This window comes from Peromyscus maniculatus, chromosome 6 (assembly GCF_049852395.1).
Source record: "Peromyscus maniculatus bairdii isolate BWxNUB_F1_BW_parent chromosome 6, HU_Pman_BW_mat_3.1, whole genome shotgun sequence".
In the NCBI taxonomy this organism is placed as follows: Eukaryota; Metazoa; Chordata; class Mammalia; order Rodentia; family Cricetidae; genus Peromyscus; species Peromyscus maniculatus.
In genome coordinates, this window is record NC_134857.1 from 121,165,643 (window position 1) to 121,188,543 (window position 22,901).

The window sequence follows — 22,901 nt, forward strand, 5'->3', positions numbered from 1 at the left end:
TTTTTGTTTTGTTTTGTTTTGTTTTGTTTTGGAATAGTGGTATTTTGTTTTACCCTAGATCTCTGGGATGTTTAGTCTCATGTTCTTGGTCACCCAAGGAATGTTGGGTATGAGTTCCATCTCATAGAGTGGACCTTAAATCAAATCAGATATTGGTTGGTTACTCCCACAAGCTTTGTGCCACCGTGGCACTAGCATATTGCGCAGACAAAACACAACTGTAGATCAAAGGGTGTGTGCCTGGATTGGTGTTCACCTTTCTCTTTTGGTAGCATGAAAAGAACCTTCATGTACCAAAGACACTAGTATAAAAGGGCGAAGGCTCTAGGTAGGCACTTTCTCAACTTCTACATATTCAATCAGTTGTGTAGGTGTTCCCTTCAGCAACAGGGCCTTGCTGTCAGTTCATGGAGAGAAGCCTGTGGTATGGCAATAGCCTGAGTTGTTTGGGGATTCCCAGGGGACCCTTTTGGCCAATAACCCAATCAGATGCAATCCAATCCTGGTACTAGAGGCTTCATTTGGTGACAAGAGATGGCTGGTTGGACTCCCTCATTATTTGTCAATTTCAGTTAGATCACGTTCATATATGTAAATATTTTTGGCAGCGTCTACTGTAGTAGGTTTTTATACTGTCCTCTAAATGGCCCTTAATTTTAGCTATCATTCGTCATAGTCCCTACTGCAGACTTTTAAACAGCAAAGCTTCTGGCTAATGCCTTCAGTATGTACACTCATGGACATGTTCAAAGAAATGCCTGTAGTTATATCGAGTTATATCATGAGAATTGCTTTGATACTAGTTCTGCTTTTAATTTTTAGATAAACATTCACACTGTTTCTCATAAAGGCTGTCATGATTTAGGGTCCCACCAATGATGGCAAGAGCTTCCTTTATTGCACACCCTTGTCAACAATTAACCTTTGTCCTTTGTAAACAATAGCCATTCTAACCCTGATGTGAGATAACTCTTGATTTTAATATACTTTTAGTTTAACATCATTTATGCTTTGGGTACTTTTATGTCGGTTGTCAAGAAATGTCTGTTTAAGTCTTTTGCTCATTTTTAACCAGTTACTTTGTAGTTGGCATTTTCTTTGAGCCACCAACCAGCTCCCAAATAAAGACACAGACATTATTATTAATCATAAATGCTCAGCCTTTGCTTAAGCTTGTCTCACCAGCTCTTTTAACTTAATTTAAATTTAACCTGTTTGTATTCATCTGTGTTTTGCCTTGGGGTTATTTACTTTTCTTTCATTCTGTATGTCTTACTCTCTTCCCTCCTCCTGTCTGACTGATTGGCCCCAGGCATCTCCCTGTCATTTCATTTTCTTTCTCCCCTCCCAAGCCTAAGTTCCTCCTCCTACTTACTCTCCCTGTCTGGAAATTCCAGCTAAAATTCCTCCCTCTGTATTGGCCATCCAGCTTTTTATTAGACCAATCAAGTGCCTTTGGCAGACAAGCTAAACCAGAAATACATCTTTACATCATTGAACAAATGCAACACATCTTTACGTAGTTAAACAAATGCAACACATCTTTGCACAGTTAAACAAATATACTGCAACATTACTTTTTCTTGATTTTCAGTTGTGTTCCTTCTATATTTGGGATGTTAAGCTCTTATTACAAAGCTTTTTGTTTGATGAAATCCTGGTACTCTATTTCTGTCTTCTTGTTTAAGTGTCTGTGATTTTTGTTTGTTTGTTTGTTTGTTTTTAAGCAATAACATTGCCCAAACCAGTGCTATCCATTTTCTGCAGTGCTACCACTTTGAGTCATAGTTTTAAGTCTTCAATTCATGTTGAGATGATATATGGATACGGTTTCTATTATGAGAGATGAATGTCTATTAATTTTTCTTTGTGTAGAAATTCAATTTAAGAAGACTGTTCATTCACCATTGTGTATTTTTGACATTTTGTTGAAACACAATTGACTGGGAAGGTGTAATTTGCTTCTGTCCCTTTTGTTTTTCCTTTTGGTACATGTGTTTGTGTTCATTCCAGGACCACACTGTTTTTATTACTGTAAACTTAGGGTAGACTTGAGATTGTGTAATGGAATGCCTTCATCTTTTGCTATTTACTAATACTACACTGGGTATCTTCTTTGGTTCTATATAAATTCCATGATCCTGGTGTTATTTTAGTGAAAGATAGCATTGCCATTTTGATGGAGAATATATTGAATCTGTAGATTTTTTTTAGGAGTACAAGTACTTTACCAATGTTAATCTGTCCAATCCATGAATAAAAGATGTCTCTCTATTCATTTGTATCTTTTATTAATTTTTTCATTAATCTTTTGTAGCTTTTACTGTAAAGCTCTTTAATCTCTGTATTAAATTATTTCTTTGGTTTGTTTGTTCTATGGGTATTATAATTGGGCTTGTTTACTTCAGTTTTCTAGGTTGGTATTAATGTACAGGAATAACACTGAATTTTTTCTTTGTGTGTGTGTGTGTGTGTGTGTGTGTGTGTATTGTTTTTCTACCTTGCAACTTTAATAGATTTGTTGATTATATGAAATATAATTTTTGGTTTTGTCTTTTGTTTTTGGGGGACATGGGGTGGGGTGTTTGGTGGAATCTAAATTTTCTATATGCAAGATAATGTTATTATCCAAGAGGTGGCACTACAACTTCCTCCTTTTCTCTCTGGATGTCCTTTATTTTTTGTCTGATTATTTTGGTAAAGACTTACATTAAGTACTGTTAAATGTGGTGAGGATAGGTGTCTCTGTCTTGCTCCAGGAATTAGAGAAAATGCTTTCAATTCTTCCTGTAAATATAATGCTGCTTGAGGGTTTATCAGCTATAGCCCTTATTTGTACCCATTATGGGTTGCTACAAAAAGTCTTTACTAGTATACAATTTATTAAGTAAATCTTTTAAAAATGTAGCCCTTACTATGTTGCAATATAGTCATTCTCTGTCTAACTTGTTGAGACCATTATTTTAAACCATGAATGGGTATTAGCTTTTTAAAGTGCCTTTTTCAAATTGAGATGATCAGAATTTTTTTCCATCATTTTATTACTGTGATATGCTATACCAGTTGATATGTGTATGTTGAACCTTCCTTCCATATGAGAAATAAAAACCTCTTAATAATAATGTGCCATCCTTTTAATAGGCTTTTGAATTCAGCTCACTGATATTTGAAGGATTTTCACCTCTTTGTTTTTCTGGGTCATTGACTTTTCTTTTGCTTATACTTTCCTTTTTTAGTTTTCATATAAGGACAATGCTAGCCAGTTAGAGGAAATAAAAAAAGAATCCATCTTTAGGTTGGGGAAGATTTTGAAAAGAACTAGCCTTCATTCTTTGAATATTTGGCATAATTTAGTAATGAAACCACACTCCCTGCATTTTCTTTGGTAGGGGACAGTTCATTACTGATTCAATCTCATCACTCATCATTGATATGTTCAGATTTTCTGTTTCTTCATGACTGTCTTTTTAAGCTGTTCATTTCTTAAATTCATCTTTATCTCAAAGACAAGTAATGTTAACAAAATTACAGCCATAATCAAGCTAGCATACCACTGTACATCAATTCTCAAATGCATGAAATAATTTTATTTATATTAGTCTACTTATATATTGACTGTTACAGTAAAATTCACAAAAAAAGTCTCAAACATAGTTAATTGTTTTTATAGTGTCCTCCTTCCTTGTTGTAGTTTAAAGATTGTCGGATAACTTTGTCTAACATAAACTGGTATCTTCATTGTAAAGTTCTGGTTTTGAGTTATAATGTTTTCATTATTATAGTGAGAGGTAGAGGTTGTTAGAACAACTATCAATTTTTAACATGTGACATCCTTTTAAAGAATGACAAGGTGTTTTGTGATTTAATTTACATTAAGATATTTAGAGCTGGCATGTTTCATATTTCAGATCATATTAGTGAAGACTAATAGGATTAGGATCTGAATGAGAGCCTGAGAAAGAGACCACACTAATTCAATAAAGTGTTGTAATGCATTCCAGAGCAGCACTACCTGCAACTTTGTGCATTTCCCACCAGCTCGTGTCCTAACTGTGAATGTCCTGGAATGAAATTTGGCAGAGTTCTACAGTTCTGTTTCCATTAAAGGGATTGTAAAGGAAGCTAAATTGGCAAGCCTGTGGGGTATGATGTCCCACAACTTGTTTTTACCATAGGAAAGATAAAGTCATTATGAGGAATGAGAACTGTAGCTCAGGCATGCATAACCCCAAAGTCTGTTTGCTTAGGATGGGGTTCAGTAAAACACTCAGACTGTATCACAGATACAGATGGAACATTTTGAAAAAATGTTTTCTGACAGTGTGTAAACTTAACTTGTAATTTTTATTTGATGATTTAATGTATGCATATAATTTGTTTGAATCAAATTCCCCTCCTTTCCCTTCCCCTGCAATATCCCCCTGCATCTTCTGTCCCCGAAAACTTCATGTACTCTTAAAAAACTCACTGATTCCCACTTAGTGCTGCCTGTATGTGAGTGGATATAGGACAGCCTCATAAAATATTTTTTGGCTCTCGGGAGCTGTGTCCCTAAAAATAAAACAAAACTATCTCTTCCTCCCTTAGCATAGGTCAACTGTCAATAGCTCTTCAGGTAGAGGTGGGACCTCATGAGACCTCTTTTCCATCAAGGCTTAGATTTTTACTGTCCCGGTCTGTTGCAAGTCTTGTACATGCAACCTCTATGTGTTCATGTATCAAGTGGCCCTGTCATGTCTAACAAATGCTGTTTCATTATACATATCCACTACCTGTAGCTCTTACACTCTTTCCACATGCTCTTCTACAGTGATCCCTGAGTGGTGATATAAGAAGGTGTAATATAGATGTACCGCAGTCTCTTTTTCTCTGTACATTGACCAGTTGTGAGTATTTGTGTTAATGGCTAGATACTTAAAAAAGAATCACCTCTGATGAGAGTTAAGTGATGTACTTGTCTATGGTTATAAAGATAATGACAGGATACAGTTTATTACTGTGCTTATTTAGCAGAACAATAGTACAAGGTTCCCCCATAGGATCTATGACCTAGACAGCCACAGGTTATTGGTCCAGTTAGTGGTATCAGTTATGAGTTCTGACTTATAGAATTGTCTTTAAATCCAACCAGCATGTGATTGGTTACTCCCATAACATTCATTTGTACCACTATTGTACCAATGAATGCCAGGCTAGAAGTTGTTGTAGCTTGTAGAGGTCATAGGTGGGTGAGACTACTGATTAATTTTCCTCCCTAGTGCTATGTATGGAACCTTCTGGCATTATGAAAGATAGCTAGTAGGGATGACACTTCCAAGTTGGTACAAGCTTGATTTTTTTGTGTTTTATGACTCAAGTGTCTGGTGTCTTCAGCAATAAGGTACCATCGTCATATTCTGCAGGATAGGCAAGGCAATGGCAATGGCCTATTATGTTTTGGGGAGAGATCTAGGGGTCCCCACTGGCCAACAACTCAAAAGAAAAGAAGTAACCTGTACCTAGAACTTGGCTTTGTGTATGGTAATCTATGGTATTTGGGAGACACATTGTCTCCCTGTTATATGGTAACTCTATTTTAAATTCTTTTTAAAGATATTAAGTGTTAGTTGTCTCTCCATATACTTTCTTGTCTACATTGCCCTTTCATCCCCTAACCCATTGAATTCTTTCTGTTCTTTATTCGCTGTGCACCTTTATATCACTTGCATTCTATCCTCCCATCCCCTTGAAGTCCCCTCATGGACATGATTTACTAACCTCTGTGGTTACTGCAGTTCAAACACTTTTATCTGAAGATTCAAGTCTAGTATTCAGAATGTTTGTCTTTCTAGATCCAGTTTGTCTTGCTCAGAATGATTATTTCTAGCTCTGTCCATTCACCTGTGAATTATGTAACTTTAATTTTCTTTATAGCTGCACAATATTCCATTATACTACATTTATTATCCATATATTAGTTGATAGGCTAATTATCTAGGCTGTTTCTATTTCCTGACTATTGCAAATGGAGCAACAGTGACCATGGATGAGAAAGTGTCTCTTTAGTAAGATAAATAGTCCATTGGAAATATGCAAAGAAGTATAGCTGGATTATACTGTGTTGTATCTATTTCTAGCCTTTTAAGGCACTTCTACACTGATTTGCATATTGGATGCACCAACTTGCACTAGCATCAACACTGAATAAGTCTGGTTTTCCCCATATTCATGGTAACATTTGTTGTCCTTTTTTTTTTTTTTGCCATTCTGACTAGGGTAATGTACCAAGCCTTTTCTTTGGGGCCACCTGCCAGCTCCCAAATCATGACACGGAGACTTATTATTAGTTTTTAATGATCAGCCTAGCTTAGGGACATTTCTAGCTAGTTCTTTTTAATTAACCTGTTTCTCTTTATCTATCTTTTGTGTCAGGCTTACTACCTTTCTTATTTCTGTATATCTCACTTTCACTGCTTCTCTGCCTATCTGTCTGGTGTCTGGCTGCCTTCTTGCCCCGGGCATGTCCCTGGATCTCTCCTCCTTCCCTTCATTCCTAGATTTCTCCTCCTATTTATTCTCTATGCTTCTCAGACTCAACTATCTTTCCCCTGCCTAGCCATTGACCATACAACTTTTTATTAGACCAACCATGTGCCTCAGGCATGCAAAATAAAACAAATGCAACACATCTTTACATAATTAAACAAATGCAGCATAAACAAAAGCCACACACCTTTACACAGTTAAAGTAATATTCTGAAACACAAACAAATGTAACACATCTTTGTCTGATTACAATAATATTCTACAAAAGAATAATATGAAATCTCAAGCTTTTCATTTGTCTGATGGATATGATATTGAACCCTTTAAAATATACTTCATCCATTTTTTTGTGAACTCTGTTTAATTTCATAAGACAATTTTTAATTGGATTGTTTACTTTCTTGGTGTTCAGTTTTTTGGGGGTATATTTTGCATATCCTGGACACTAACTGTCTTTCAGATATATAGCAGTCAAAGATTTTTCCGATTCTGCAGGCTCAGTGAGGCTGCTTCTTCACTGGCATTATGATGTCCTTCACTGTACAGAAGCTTTTCAATCTCATAAAGTTCTGTTTTTCAATTGTTGATCCAAATGCTGGTGTGACTAGTGTCCTGGTCAAATGTTCCTTTATTGTGCCTCTAAGTTTGAAACATACTTCTTTCTCCTCTAACAGACTCAGGATGTCTTATGTTGAGGTCCTTTACCCATTTGGAGCTGAGATTTTTACAGGGTGAGAGACACATATCTAATTTCATTTTTTTAACATGTAACTATCCAATTTCACCAGCACCATTCTTTAGAATGTTGGCTTTCCTCCAACATGTTTTTTTTCTTTGTCAAAATCATCTGGAAATAGGGCTCTGGGATTTCATCTGGGTCCTCAGTTCTATTCAGTTGATTGATGTGTTTGTTTTTATGTCAGCAGCATGCTGGGGTTTCTGTTATACTGTTGTAATATAATTTGAAATCATTCATATTGATAACTCCTAAAGTATTATTACCATTTAGGATTGTTTTGGCTGGGTCTTTGGTGGTCCCATGTGAACTTTGAGATTATTTCTTTTTGTTTTGGTGAAGAATTATCTTGGAATGTCAATGGGGACTCTATTGAACCTGTAGGTTGTTTTTGGTAAGGCAGATATTTTCATGAAATTAATGCTATCAACCCACAAACATTAGGAACATTTGCAGCTCCCTCAGTCTCTGTGACTTCATATGTGCCTCGTTTCCATGGTGTTCTTCATCCCCTCTGGCTCTTACAATATTTTTGTGTCCTCTTCCACAGGATTCTCTGAGCTGTGAGAGGATAGAATTGATGGAGACACCCTATTTAGGACCTAGTGCACCAATGCCTCTCACTCTCTGCACATTATCCAACTATGGTTCTATATTTGTTTCCATTTACTGCAGGAGGAAGCTTCTTTGATGATGGCTGAGCAAGACACTGATCTATGATTATAGCAGAGTGTCCTTAGCAGTCATTTTGTTGCTATGTTTCTTTAGCACAATAGTCCCATAGGCCCCTGGCCTATGTACTGTCAGGTTTTTGGCCACAGGAGCAGTGTCAGGGATGGGTTCCATCTCATGCAGTGGACCTTAAAACCAATCAGAAATTGGTTGGTTAGTCACACAAATTTCTTTCTTCAGTGTCTTAAATTTTTCACTGTACAAGTACTCCACTTCCTTGATTAGAAATATTTCAAGAAATTTTAATTTTGTGGGGGCTATCATGGATGGTATTTTTTCTCTGATTTCTTTCTCAGTATGTTTACTGTTGGTATACAGGAAGGATACTGATTTTTGTGTGTTAATTTTATATCCTACTGCTTTGCTGAATGTATTTGTCACTTATATTTTTATGGTAGAGTCTTTACGTTATTTTATGTATATAGATAGATCATCTGCAATTAACGATGCTTTGACTTCTTCCCTTTCTATTTGCGTTCACTTTATCTACTTATCTTATTGCTATAGTCAAAACCTCAAATGATTATATTGAATAATATAATTAGTGGAGAGAGTGGATGCCCTTCTATACTTCCTGATTTTAGTGAAAATGCTTTGAGTGTTTCTCCATTTAGCATAATGTTGGCTATGGACTTTTTGTATGTTACCTTTATTATGTTGATATATGTCCCTGTGTATCCCTAGACTGTCCATGATTTTTGTCATGAAAAGATGTTGGATTTTTTCAAAGATCTTTTCTGTATTTAATGAGATCATACGGTTTCTGCCCTTGAGTCTACTAATGTGTTGGATTACATTTATTAATTTATGTTGTATGTTGATCCATCCATAGATCTCTGGGATGACTGTAATGGGTTGGTATATAGCTTTTAGGAATTAATTTATAAAGAAGAACTTTCATGCAATAAATTAACATCTTCAGGCTGAGTTATGTTTGGCATGTCTTTTCAATTATACAACTTAACAAAATATCTGACGTTAGTGAACTTCTAAAACAGTCATTTGACAGGACTAAATATCATATTTCTATGGGAATATGGGTGCTTGAAAATCAATTACACATGTATTTATCATCAAAGTATAGTAATATACAAGTCTCAATTTTTATTTATGTAGAGTCTCACAAGGATGCAATCAGAGAGTTGATCTTCTATCTGGATTTTCATATCCATTTGAACCTTCCTCTTTCAAAGTGCACATTCATACTCATTGTAAGAGTTCTTGATATAACAAGCTAATAAATTCCTTGCACTCTGGTTCCCAAACAACAATGAAACCTATTATAGACACAAATGACTGCAAACTTCAAACAGCCTGCATCTTTGAGATGCCACTATTAAAGAAAGTGATGAGAAATCTTTGATGTTATCAGATGTGATGGAAACCACTCATTTGTGTTTGTGTAAATCCTGTAGCACTCCCCTAACCCCTAAATAACCTGAAACCAATTTCAAGTTCCCAAGTCTCTTCAAAGCAGTCTTCCTTGGAAGAAATGCTGATGGTGTTTCAGATTTTGAGAAGGCTTGTTTCTTGCATCTCCGGAATTCAAGAAGCTCTGAAATTCTTCTTTCAAAGAGAAATGATATTACTTACTTTTTACTGAAATCGCTAGGCTCTTGTTTGATGAGCAAGATGTCACAGGTAATGAAATTACCCACGGCAATGAAAAAAAAAAACTGGACATAACTGTGTAGCTGAGAGCCTGAATAATGCAAAGGATTCCAGGGAATCCTGAGCTCCAAATATTTAGATACTTCTTGCTGCAGTCCTTTCTTACTTGGCCATTGGCCAAATATGGGAATGTAAACGGTGTGGGCCATGTGGCCAAGCCACTGTACACAACTGTAATTAGTTCATGAGTTCCTGAATAGGGTGTCTGTAAAGCTGAAGAAAGCCCTCCATGTGTGCTGGACTCTAGTGCCCACAGGGAGCCTGGGCCACATAATTCAGAACATTCATAGTATGAATAGCTCCAGTAGCAGGAGAGTTGGTCTGTGGCTTCTTAAAAGGCTTCAGATTTGTGGTTAACAGAAACATTCACAAACCTATTCAGTCTCACGGATATAGTGGACCTGGTGAAGTTTCACCATCATTTAATTAGGTTGTCAGTAATTACTTCAAGTAAATGGGAGGGGAGTGAAACCTGAGGTTATCATCTCAGGACAAAAAATATTTGTATGTGGTTTTAATATCCGTAGCCCATTTGTTGGTGTTCTGCATTTTAGAAAGAGTCATTATAGTTAGAAGTAAATACACACCGCAGGTTTACCAGCCCTTTGGTGACTGTAAATTTCCTGCAACAACTTTAAAGGAAGACCTTTGTTTCCAGTAACAGGACTTCCACATAAACAGGGCATGTTTTAGCAAGAAAGGCAGATGAAAGCACTAAACAGGGAGGGTAAGGAGAAAAAGGAGGTGGGGTTGAAAATAGAGGCTGTCTTCCTTTACTTAGCAGAATGATTTCGAGATATTAATGAGGAAAACTGCAACAAGGTTAGAAAACTGGGACCTGAGGAAGACCCAGGAAATAAAAAGAAAAGCTTTTGCTTAGGATTCTTGCTATGAAGTTTGTTGTATTAGTTAGATGTTGATGAGTATAGTTCTTTGTCCTTTTCACAGCTGAACTAAGGGTTGCACTATGCCATTTACCAGAAAGTGCCTTTTAAACTGTCTGTTAAATAAATATAAAAGAATTAATAATGTTCAAACTTTACAATAATATTAAATTATAAATTTGACAATAGAATTGTCCCTTCAGGATCTTGTCCTGCCCTAGATATGTAATACATGCTTTCCTAGGCTTCAATATATAATTCAGTTTTCAGGAGAGCTAAGGGATTATGACTCAAACCCCATCAGTTCTTAATAGAAAATACCATTCAATCCAGTTGGTTCCCATCTCTGTTGGGTGCCTATGAATTTCTCTGATTTCTCTGAAATGGTTTGAATACATCTTAGATATCTCCCTTTCAAGGTCTCCAGAAGCCATACCATTTCCTGTCACCCATCATAAAAACATTTTTAAGCATCATAATACTTGGTAGCTTATTAAAGTCCAAACACATGTCTACAAATGTGTAGATATTGTCTATCTCACAAATGTATTCAATAGTCCTCTTCCCAAGTCATCTACTTTAAAACACCTCAATGGTATACATGGCTTTCAGAAAGAAATCCAAAGTCTTAAGCATTGTGTAGAAGAATTCTCAAAATTAGCATATGCCATTACTTACTTGGCAGGCTTGTTAAAATCCCACAGACTGGCTGGTCCCATCTCCAACATTTCCTAATGAATGAATCTGGAATAAGGTCTGAGAATTTGCATTTCCCACAGGCCCTCAAGTGATGCCAAAAATGCCATTCTTGGACTCACACTTTGAGAACCATTAGAATACAAATGTCCAAACTGGACCCTTTCTTGTTTCTACTTCTATTTCATACCTCTGCTCTCTCTGGACAGTGTTTGGTGGTCTTTTTTATTCCCAATCTCAAAATTCTCTTTAATGCTTCTTTTTTTGAGTACCTCTTACCACATAATGTAAACAAAGTAACCCCTATATGATCATTCTTAGCATAGTTGATAAATATCAATGGACAATGAATGGATTGATGGATATAAAGTTAATAGACAAAATCAATTCATTCTATCATTCTTACCGTGTCCATGCTTGGCTCAGAGCAAATTCCCTTGCTCCTTATGGGTGTTCTGCTATTGCTCTCAATGAACACTTCATTCTGGAAATGTGTACATTCAATCCTGGTGAACTGGCAGTTGCCCACATATATCACTCAGTAAATCTCTCCCAGTCATTGCAAAGAGACACACTGCAGAATGAATACCTGAACTCACCTTAATACCTCAAATAAATGCCATTGAAATGGTAATCTTTGGTTCAATTTTTGTTACACAAGAAACAGAAATTTGAATTATTTCAACACTGTAGCTGAAGACAATTCTTTGGAATTTCAATTACACTACAATTACTGGTAAACATGTGAACTTCCAAACTATTGTACAGGAAAACCTTTTAAAAGTCATATGTTCTCTAGATAACTGAAGGTATAATGTATTACAATAAATAATAATGTGCTGTTATATTTATAAACAGATCTGTTAAAGTGGTTTTTAAATTATCACCACTGATTTTATAAATTTGGGTTATTTTCTTTCTTTTCTTGAAATACTAGGAAGACTCCATTGTAAAAAGCTATTTACAGTACCTGTGCATCTTAGCCACAAACTATATAAATAACATAGAATCTTGAGGAAACTTGAAAGCCAAGATGATACCATTTTAGTAACAGGGATATAACCTGGTAGGAGATGAATATTATCAAATTAGATAGGAGGAAATGTGATTTTGTGGGGTTATAGATTCACTCCACTTTCATCTTCAGATGAATATTGAAGACTTGAAATAGCAAAAAAAGAATAAATACATGGAGTGCAGTAATTGGAGTCTTCAGAAAATGATAGGTGGGAGGCAAAATCTGGATGGTTTTGATGACTTCAAGTGGGATCCCTGGGGGGAATATGCTTGCTATATGTTTTATGTGCAGGTCTTCTCTTGACGTGAACCTTTGTTTCTCTTGTCAGGTCTCATTGTGAGAGAAGTGAGCATTGAGATTTCTCGCCAGCAAGTGGAGGAACTGTTTGGGCCTGAAGATTACTGGTGCCAGTGTGTGGCCTGGAGTTCAGCAGGCACCACGAAGAGTCGGAAGGCATATGTGCGCATTGCCTGTGAGTTAGTGAATTCGGACATTCTTGGGTCCAAACAGATGGGAAGATTTGAAAGCATAGGCAGAGGTTGATCTTACACCAAGGAACTCTAATCAGAGTTCCCATTCCAAAACTGCCCCCAGAGTTCTGCATTTGAATCATAGTTCCTCTGAAATCACTTTAATTCCTTCTTTCAAAGTTCTGAGGAACTCCCATTAGATTTTTGACTTGTTTTAGAGCTAATGGCAGTTAGACTATGGTAGAACCTAGTGTTGTCTTTTGTTCTGGTTTCTGTTTTGTTTTGTTTTTAGTTGTTAAACAGTGTTTCTATGGGAACTAGAGGTCCCCAGGCCAAGGTTCCTTGCTTACACTAAAGCTATGCTAGTGCATTGGAACACAATCCGAAAATGTTCATTTCCAAAACATTACAGTTCAGAAAGAGGGCAAAAGTGCCTCTCAAGCAAGGATAATCAATGAAATGTAAGGAACATTTTTGTTTTACATAGTTACAGAGATTTCATTGTAAAGCTTCTTTGATTCATTGATGTGCGAATCTGGATGGATGAGCCCTTACCTCCACAGAGCCCCTTTGTGAAGGCTGACAGAGCCTATATTACGTGCCATGTTGACAGTCTTTCTAACAGATGTTGTGACCACTGAAATTCATGGTTTATTTGCTGAACTTGTACCACTACATTTTATTAAGTCATATTTTGTGGCAGATGTCAATATCACATTAATATGTCACAACATCTCTTCAGTACTGACTGATGTCAACACACGCATCTCTGGCATCCTTTCCTCTTGAGCTAGATCTGTGATGCTTCCCGGTGAGCTCGTTTCCCAACTCAGAACTCTATTCAATCAGTCCAAGCTTCCTAAAACACAGTCATCTCACTTCCACCCCGCTTCACAATAGCAGAGAATTGCCGGATAAATGCAAAATTCAAAATCAAAACAACAGAGACTAGGTGGCTTGAATATCAGAAATTTCCTTTGTTGTAGTTTTGAAAGCTAGAGGTCCAAGACTGAGGTGTCAGCGGGCTTGGATTCTCCTTGAGGCCTCTCTGGACCTTGCAGACAGCTGCCTTCTTACTGAGTCCTCAAATGGCTCCTGGGATCCTTCCCTGGTGTCTCCTTGTGAGTCTACATTTCTCTTTCTTATAAGAAACAAGCTGGGTTGGAATAGGACCCATGCAGCATTGTTTTAAATTAATCACCTCTTGAAAGGCCTCATTTTCCAAATGCCATCACATTCCAAGCTACTGGAAGTTGTGATTAAGCCTATGAACTAGGGAGGGAGACACAGCTTACTGTGTAACCAGTACATGCTGGGATCTATCTCCATTTCCAACACCTCTAACTCTGATCACTAAGGATTGCTAAATGTTATTTGGATTTGAACTATTTCAGTTTCCTTGCCCTTCAACTGTAATTCGTGCCTACTTGTTTCAGCCTGTATTTACCTTCATGATTTTCAAAGGCTAATTTCTTCAGCAAACATCTGATCAACATTTTTTTCCTTGTCCTTGGACAGTTTTATACTTTGGGAGTGACCTGATGAGACAAAGTAAACTCTAGATAAAATAAATAATGATTAGGTAGGGGTAGATGATGTGTGCTGTGAAATAAACCAAGCAGAGCCAGAGGAGATGCTCTGCTTGGGAGAAAAAGGTCAGGTGTGCTGTGAAGCCAAGCTCTGACTCCCTGCCCACGCTGGGACCAGGAGAAAAGGAGTTATGTATAGAGAACTGCAGCAGACAAGTACAAACACATGGGATTCCTGTTTGACAAGAAGAAGGGGAGGGTGGGAGTCAGGAAAAATGGGAGGGTGAAGAGTTAGGACCTGGCAGGTGCTGGACATTGGGGTTTTAGTATGATTTGGAATCTCAGCAGAAACCCATCTCCCCTCCAGTCACAGAATCAATGACTGCACACTGGTGAGAAGAAATGCTGAAGGACAAAGATAAGTTAGGAGGCTTCTACTCGGGGCCTGCATGGGGCACACACAGAACGGAGCAGCGAAGGTGCTGAGACCAGGATTCGACACAAATTCAAACCTAGAAATAAAAGGCTTCTGTTGAGTGTTGGGACGTGAGTGTGGAAGGAAGGGTCAAAAAATGTGTTCAGAAAACCTGAAACTTTGGCAGATTTTTATTCTTCCCTCTCCCCGTTCCCAGCTCAGGTGTCTGGTTTGGTTTGCTCGTTTCCCCTTGCTGTGGTGTTGTGTTTCATAACAGTGGGATCTTGGTAGTGAAGAATTCTGTTTTATATATCCTTGTGTCTTCGGGGCTTAGAATATGTTTAATAGATGTGTCCGAATGAAACTCCTGATGAAGAATTCTTTGTGGAGCTTATGAAAACCCTGAAGATGAATGTCCCTCTCTGAATCTACATAGGGATTTGTTCATGTCCTACGTGGATTTCCCATTAAGTAGCTGTGATATGAGACACCCTTAAAGGATAGCTATGAACGACTGCTGTTAGGAAGAACACACAAAGGTTACTACAGATGTTAGGTGGAGGACTGCGTCAATTGGATCAGGCACAGAGAGAAAGGGCACTGTTGGCAACACCACAGGAAGGCCTGAGCTGGGATGGCCCTTGAGACAAAGGAAACAAGGGGCTTCTGTTCCTCCACATTGACTAGTCAAGGATATGGATTCCCTCTCCACTTCCTACTCCCACCAGTTTATGGCCCAGGCTGAAACAGCTTCTTCACCCAGAGTAGCTCCCAAAAAGAAGGGAGGGTTTCACAGCCAGTACTGCCTATGGGTGGGCTCACGCTTAGAAGAAACCCCAATGGAACAGCCCCACACCCTCCATATAGGATTTAAATCAATTCAAAATTAGCTTTGAATTATAATGAAAATAGAAGTGTGATGGAAGTGTGCCTTCATCCCACTCTTCCGCATTCTCATGGAAATCAAGCACAGTAAATATTTAAAGTTGCAGCCTAGGCTCGATACCCAATTAAGCCATAGCTGTTTTGTGAAGGCTGCAGGGTGCCGCACAACAGATTCGTGTATTATCAGCTTCGTAGGTACATAGATTATTAGAAAAGATTGTTTCCGATTTTATATAGATATGTAAATATGCTTAGTTTTATTCTCTGCATCAAAATTAGATATGTGTATGTAAAACCTGCCTATATTTGCTACATTTTTCTAAACTTCACTCTTGAAATCCTTGCTTCTAAAGAGTTCAGCATTTTCAAGCAATCAGAGGTCAAACTCTTCCCTGGCACCTTCTTCTTTGGTGAAAATTCTCAAGTGATTTGCCTATAATTTCATAATTAATTGAACTCACATGCTTGTGGTCAAGGCATGCCATCCCACTCATGACTATTGATTGACGGAGATAGAGATCATGATGAAGCTCAGAGAAAGGACCTGACCTTCCCTCTGTTGAGGGTGCTCCCTACCATCTCAACCTTGCTCATGCAGCATGATGTTTGTGGAATTTTTTAGTCTTCCCCACACCAAATGAGCTTTAAATTCAAATGTGCTTTGAATAGTGATTCTGGGTGGATGTTCATCCCATAAAGAGCAATTCCAATTTATACTTCTCACAGTTGAACATAACCATAAAGCAAAGGTTAAATCAGTAAATTCTACCTTGATTGTATTTATACTCCTCCACCATTCTTTCATTAAAAAGTTCCATTTTCAGAAATATCTGAAGAGGAATGAATGAACTATTAATGTTTATGACCAATAGTTCACATATCTAGACTCTATCAAATAGAAAATTAGTTAGTGACACAATCTGAATAAAGGAAAAATTAGAAATTTAAAAGTAAATACTTAGCAATAAATTAGTTGTGAACATACCTTTCCTCATCAAACTCCTTCATTTATACAAGAGGTGTCAGTTTTCCTGGGTGGGCAGTAACCTCCCCTGCAGAGGGAAATGTCCTCAGAGAGCACCCAAGGGTATGCTCCAGCAACCATCCTAAGGAAAAGGTGATTCTTTCACAAGTGTTTTGTTTTCAAAGCCAATCTGAGAACCCCAAAGTATAAAGGAGGAAAGGAGAACCCAAGCAAACTGTTGAGCAATGCTGACAAGGTTTGGGACCGATAGTCTTGCTGATATAGATACTACAGTAGTGGTAGTGATGGTGGTTGTTCTTCGACTATTGTCATTTGGGAAGAAGGGAACGATGTGAAAAGAGCAACCATAAATGTAACAGTTGAGAGCATTTGCCTCCAGACCAGGCTGTATTATGTTCAATTTCTCATTCTAGCAAAGACAAGTGAGACATTGGTCAGATTACCTAATCTCTCTGAGCCTTAATTTCATGAACCATGACATGAAAATGATAGGACTACTTTGAGATTAAAGGAAGTAAATTTTCCAAGCATGTGGCAGAGTTCCAGGATGCAAATCAGTGCTCAGTGAATGAAAGAAGGTGCTCATAGTACCTTTTCCAATGGCTCTATACATTTCTTTTAAAACTTACACATACTAAGAAAAATTTGAAAGTGAATCTCTCCTTCCTTCACCCCTTGATGTCTGTTTTAGCTGTCAATCCAGAAGGTTGAAGTTGTCCCCTGATTCACACAACATGGGGCCATAATTTTCCCTATGCTTGAGGATAGAAGAGTGAGCCACATGGTAACTGCTCTCCTACAAATCTTGTGACAGTGGGATGTGTGTGCATGGAGAATCCATCTTCCTAGAAATGTCAGGACAGTTCATTGGAATTCCTCTTGATTCTCGTGTACTAACCTGTAAGTCACAGTAGTCTCACAGAGGCTGCTGACAACAGATAGGCGTCAGACAGTTCTTAGAATGAATTAAGGAGAGCCAAGGTGACCTTTCTGCCCTCTTCCTACAGCTTCTGGGCCTTTCCACGTGGTTGGAATTGCATTTTGAGCCACCTGGAAGTTTGCATCAACCTTGCTCACATTTGTGAGTCCATAGTATTTGGCACACTGTCTTTTACAATATCTGTATCTAATAGAAAGGTGATGGCAGCTCCATCCGTCCCATAAACTCTTCTAGTGTCTGTTTTCAAAAGTAAACATATAAGCAAAGGAAATTAATAATGTATTTCATTTAGTCTTGTATGTAAAAGAGCATTTCAACCATATAATGCATAGAAACATGTATCAATGAAAACAACTTTTTTGAGGAGTCTGTTCTATGCATACTGATAGAACCTCATGATTAAGATTGTCCTCAGGGCATATGCTTCTAAGTCCCACATGGCTAGTCAGGACACATGATCTATAGAATGACCATAATAATATTAATGGAAGTGTTCCTGAAGCACTGTGTATGTATGAGCTGTTCAGTCCTTGCAAGGACTCTGTAATGAGTGAGATTATTTTCCACACTTTGTAAGTAAAGAACATTGTTCTACCTCAAATACTGTAGCTGGAATATGGAAAAGCTTTGTCAGTCCAAGAACCAAGTTGACGCTTTAACCAAGACACTGAGAACAAATAAGGGAGGAGATGGCAGCATTTTGTTGTTGCTTCTTTTCGTTTTGGTCAGGAGGAAGATCTCAAGATTTTCTTTTCCGTTTGATGTATTATTGCAAGTTCCTTTTATCTACAGTACAAAAGTGTGAAGGGCCCATGACTTCCTACATTTCTCCTCATTGCATGGTCTATATAACTACACCCATTTCCTCATTTCCAAACGGCAATAGCATCGTTCTACAGGCAGACAATTTACACAAACCTTCCTTTCCCATCTCAAACATTCTTCCCCCATTTAAGGCCAGCTTGTGTTTCTACTGAAATTGCCTCCTCTTGTAGATCTGTCAGACCCCCAACCTTGCCGTTCATTTAAGTACTTATTTTTCTTGATAATACTTTTCTCCGTTATCATCTATTTTCCTTTGTGTTGATTATCTGCCCTAGAAGAATGCAGCCCCTCCCCCAAGTTCAAGGACTTTTTCTGCTTTAGTGTTGTAACCCCAGTGCCTAAAACTAACTCTTCCCATGCATGTGGCTGTGGTAAACAAATGAAGTTAACTGAAATAACAAATGAAAATAAAATGAAAACATTGGGCAAATGGATGGCGCAATGCTGTACTTTTTTTTTTTTTTTTGGTCCGTTTAGTAAAACGACTTTACTTTCTGAGGAACTCCAGAATATCTCTAGGAAAGGATCGCCTCTGTGCTTTCCCACAAATCCCCATAAGCACCTCCCCTCCTTGATTTCTTGCTGCATCTTACAGCACTTAGGGACTTCTACTACACATTTCTTGATGTTTTATATGCTCATAGTTTATATTGTATCCCTCATGACTCTCTTAGACAGTCAGATCCATGTAGACAAAGATGTTTTATTGTTCAATGATGAATCAAAAATATCTAGAATAAAGGATGCCTGGAACAGTGCAGGTCTCCACACCGTCACAAAGGAGTGAAGGCATCAGCAGTTCTGTGTTCAAATATCTCCAGTTAAAGGTACATGTAATCTCAGGAGTTCTCGTTGGTTTGTATGTTCATGAAAATCATGTCCTACAGCCTTTTATGCTACACTCCAATTTCCTATTTGCTTATACTAGTTAGCATAAAAAATTCATTAAACAGTTTACCCAAATAGTGTATTTCTTTAGCTAGGCATTCTAAATAACGTGGGCCATACCATGAACTGAATACCTTACTACTGAATGTCTTGGCAGAACATAGCAGATTTGTCAATACCAAAATAAATAGCTTATTCACTAATGTGCATTTCTGAGTTTTGGTCTAGTCCTTTAGGCAATCATTAAGCTCCCAGTGTCCTGTTATAAATGGCAGGGCCCATGTTTTGATTTTAAAGAGATTGACTACATAGTTTAGGCATTGTTATATAAGGGAGGGATTTTTTTTATCAGTTTTACTCTTGTTTTATTTAGAACTCAATAGTTATGTAGCAGTAAACAGTTTATTGTAGTTTATATGATAAGATTAAAAGCTAGAGCTCATGGCTGAATGTATTTTCCAAATATGTGTGCTTTTGTCTATGGGAAAAAGCTCTCAAGTTTCATGAGACCTCACAAATTCATGGGCATTTATAGCCCACATTTATTTTAGGAGGTAGACAGGTAACTGATAGAGAGCTATCTCATACAGTTAAATTCTGGGGGAAAGTCATCCATTCCTATGTTATAGGTAGGGTGTGTATGCCACAAGACTGAAATTTGACATTAAAGTGTATTTTATGCTATGTGAAAAAGGAAGTTTATGGCTTAAATGCTTAATTGCCAAAGCATTATCTGCAAGCATTGCATTCTGTTTGTAACCAGCAAAGAAAGCCTTAACGTTTTGGAATGTCAGGTTCCCCATCCATAAAGTTGGCATGTTTCTTATTATTTATCCTTAAGACATACCTGAAAAAATATTGAGATGACATCTAATCTTTTTTTTTGGAAACCAAAGATGCAGTGTGAATATAAAAGTGTTCCTTGCATGGCTGTTTCTCTCTTCCTCTTCTTTGTAATGGATGTCATTTGGACTTACAATTCTAAAATATTTTTTTCTAAAAACCCCTTTGGCAAGACTATCTGAATACAAATGTATTTGTCCTATAAATGCCCTAGAGTCAAGAAATAAGAAAGAATGGCTGGGATAGCACATCTTTACTTCAGGGACTGTGTTCACTTGAGATTCATCAGTTTAAATGATCTCGGTGCAATGAAGGAGAGCAAGCCTTAGTACATTAAAGACATTGTCAGCATGCCCTCCTGCTGATATGCTTAAAGATGCTGGCTTGACCTCTATCCCCAGGTATGAATTGCAATGTTGTAGGAGTTTTCATGGTCAGTTCTGAAGAAGGGCCCAAAACTTTAGCTCTTAAATAGCAGAATGAGGTTACAAAGAAAAGAGTCAAAAATCTATTACCTTCTCTCATTCTTCTTAAAACACAGTGTTGGTAACCATCCTTACAACTGTGTTCTAGCCACTACTATAACACAGGAATCCTACTATGCAAGCCTATTGTCATCCGTATTTTATCAATAAAAAACTGGAGGTGTTTGTTATTATCAGGAGAGTTGTCTGAGTGTCCCTTTTACCTGCGACTGGATCAGAAACTTAAGCAAAGTCTTCAATCTTCCTAAAGTCTTCCTCAGTTTATACAGCTACAGACACATGAGCAATTCTTGACTTTACTGTCCATGATAGCCAATGTGAGCAGTTGATTAGGTTGCTGGGTGGCTCTTTGTTCATCATTTACAATTATTTAGGAAGGAAAGGCAAGTGAAAGGAAAAAAAAAAAAAACTCTTGTCTTTTTTATATTATATTCCTACATTTTAAATTGTAACCAATAAGAGTTGCTTAATATAGTATTTTTATGATTTTTTTAACACAGCCAGATCTGATAATCTGTTTCTGGGAGAGAAAGCCATAGTGAACTTTTCAAGCCCTAAGATATTAAGCTAGGCATTTTTCACTTTTAATAAGTGCCCAAAGCTCTGAAGATGAATCTAACTCTCCCCAAATATGCTCTGTAGCTTGGTTCTAGGCAGTTATTTCCTGTTAACAGCCAAATTTTGTGATTTAAGTGTAAATTCTACTCTACTGTGACAACATAATTAGCCCTTTCTATCATCATTGGAGGACAGGTACATTTTTCCCTCTAAGAACACAAGTATTAATGTCTTATATGACTGTGGAATTATTGTATTTGATAAAGGAGCACTTTGAAAATACAGTAAAATATTTTTTAATCAAAAGTGTATTCAGTGCCTCTGTCCATTGCGCTTATAAAAGGAATTGGTTGAGAAGTAATTAAAAAAAAAAAAAAACTGAAGCACACTAGAGCTATTATGTTTGCTTAACGTGGGGCCAGACATCTGTCAAAAGTATTGAAGATGGCTAGCAGACCATCACTGCAACATGAATGTCTTGGAAGTACAGGGTTTACATAAATCAAGAGCCATTTACTTGAATCAAGCTTAGTTTGAAAGGAAAGCTAATGATTGAAGTTTGACTTCTTGGTGAAAGTTAAATGAGTTAATGGCATGGCCATCACTCTGAATACTCCAGAGCTATGCTGACTTAAGGGGGCGGGACAGATGGGTATCTAAGAGATGGCATTCAAGAAGGAATTTTAATGAAGCTGAACTGTCCTAATAGTGTTATTATTAATATTATTATTATTATTATTATTATTGCCTTAATTAATCTTCATAGCAAGTATGCAGTAACTATTATAGTTATCATCATTTTATTCATGAAAACTATAGAAACCTAACCCAGTGCAGATCACAATCAAAGCTAGGTCATGGGAACCCACAATCCATGCTAATAACCACTGCAGCAAGCTTAAATGTGACCCTCCAGGCTCTCATCTACCCCAAAAGACATTCAGCCATGATCTCTTGAAGTTGTAAATGTTGGAGAATGATCTTTGTAGATTTGATGAAGAACTCCAAGATCAGAGGCTTTCCAGTAGAAGGAGTAAGTGAGAGGGAGTTGCAGCCACAAGTCAAGGAATGCTGACAGCCACCAGCATCTGTGACAAAATTGTGACCACTCCTTAAAAACGTGTGGAAGAATTGCTACCCTGCCAGCTCCTTCATGATGACCCAATGAAACCTATTTCAAATTTCTGCCCTCTAGAGCTGCATGATGTGCTTTTCTCAACAGAGAGGGGCTACAACCAGCATGTACCTCCCATCCCCAAATCCACGTGTGGAGTAGCCCCCTCAAGTAAATATGAGCTCAAACAAGTGAATTAACTTCTCAAGATCTCAGATACACAATACATAAAGTCAGTGAACTGGACTGTGAGAGTTGGGAGTTTTATACCAAAAGGGAAATTGTCCTCCAAGTCCTTCACTAAAAGGAAGCTGCCAGATTATTTTGGGCATTTCATTAAACTCCATATTTTCTGAAGAGCTATTGTGTAATATATATCATGTGTGAATGTATACTCGACCTTGAAACACTTTCAGATGTTAGGTAAATATAGAGCTGGGTCTGGAGATGCAGATCTATGATCCCAGGTGATAGAAGGCTGAAGCAGAAGGGTTGCCAAGGCTGGGTGATAGGAGACATTCAGAAACAGCCTGGACAAGTTAATGCGACCCTTTCTCAAGGAAATTTAAAAGAACTAGAGATGTAGCCTAGTGATTTGCTTACTTGGTTTGTGTGAGGTTCTAGGCTCAGTAGCCAGTTCTAGGAAAAATAAATGGTGTCCTACATGTTGTTGATATTATATCTCTAAGAAAATGGTCATAA

General features: G+C 37.5%; 1 protein-coding gene across 4 annotated transcripts in view; it reads left to right on the plus strand.

Annotated features, from left to right (window-relative positions):
• Unc5c (unc-5 netrin receptor C) overlaps positions 1-22,901 on the plus strand; it is a 359,603-nt gene that overhangs the window by 230,009 nt on the left and 106,693 nt on the right. For all 4 annotated transcript variants that reach the window (XM_006986136.4, XM_006986137.4, XM_076575063.1 and 1 more), the window contains exon 3: positions 12,591-12,734. In XM_006986136.4, the coding sequence (XP_006986198.1) occupies positions 12,591-12,734 (144 nt within the window). The remainder of the gene's footprint in view (positions 1-12,590; positions 12,735-22,901) is intronic.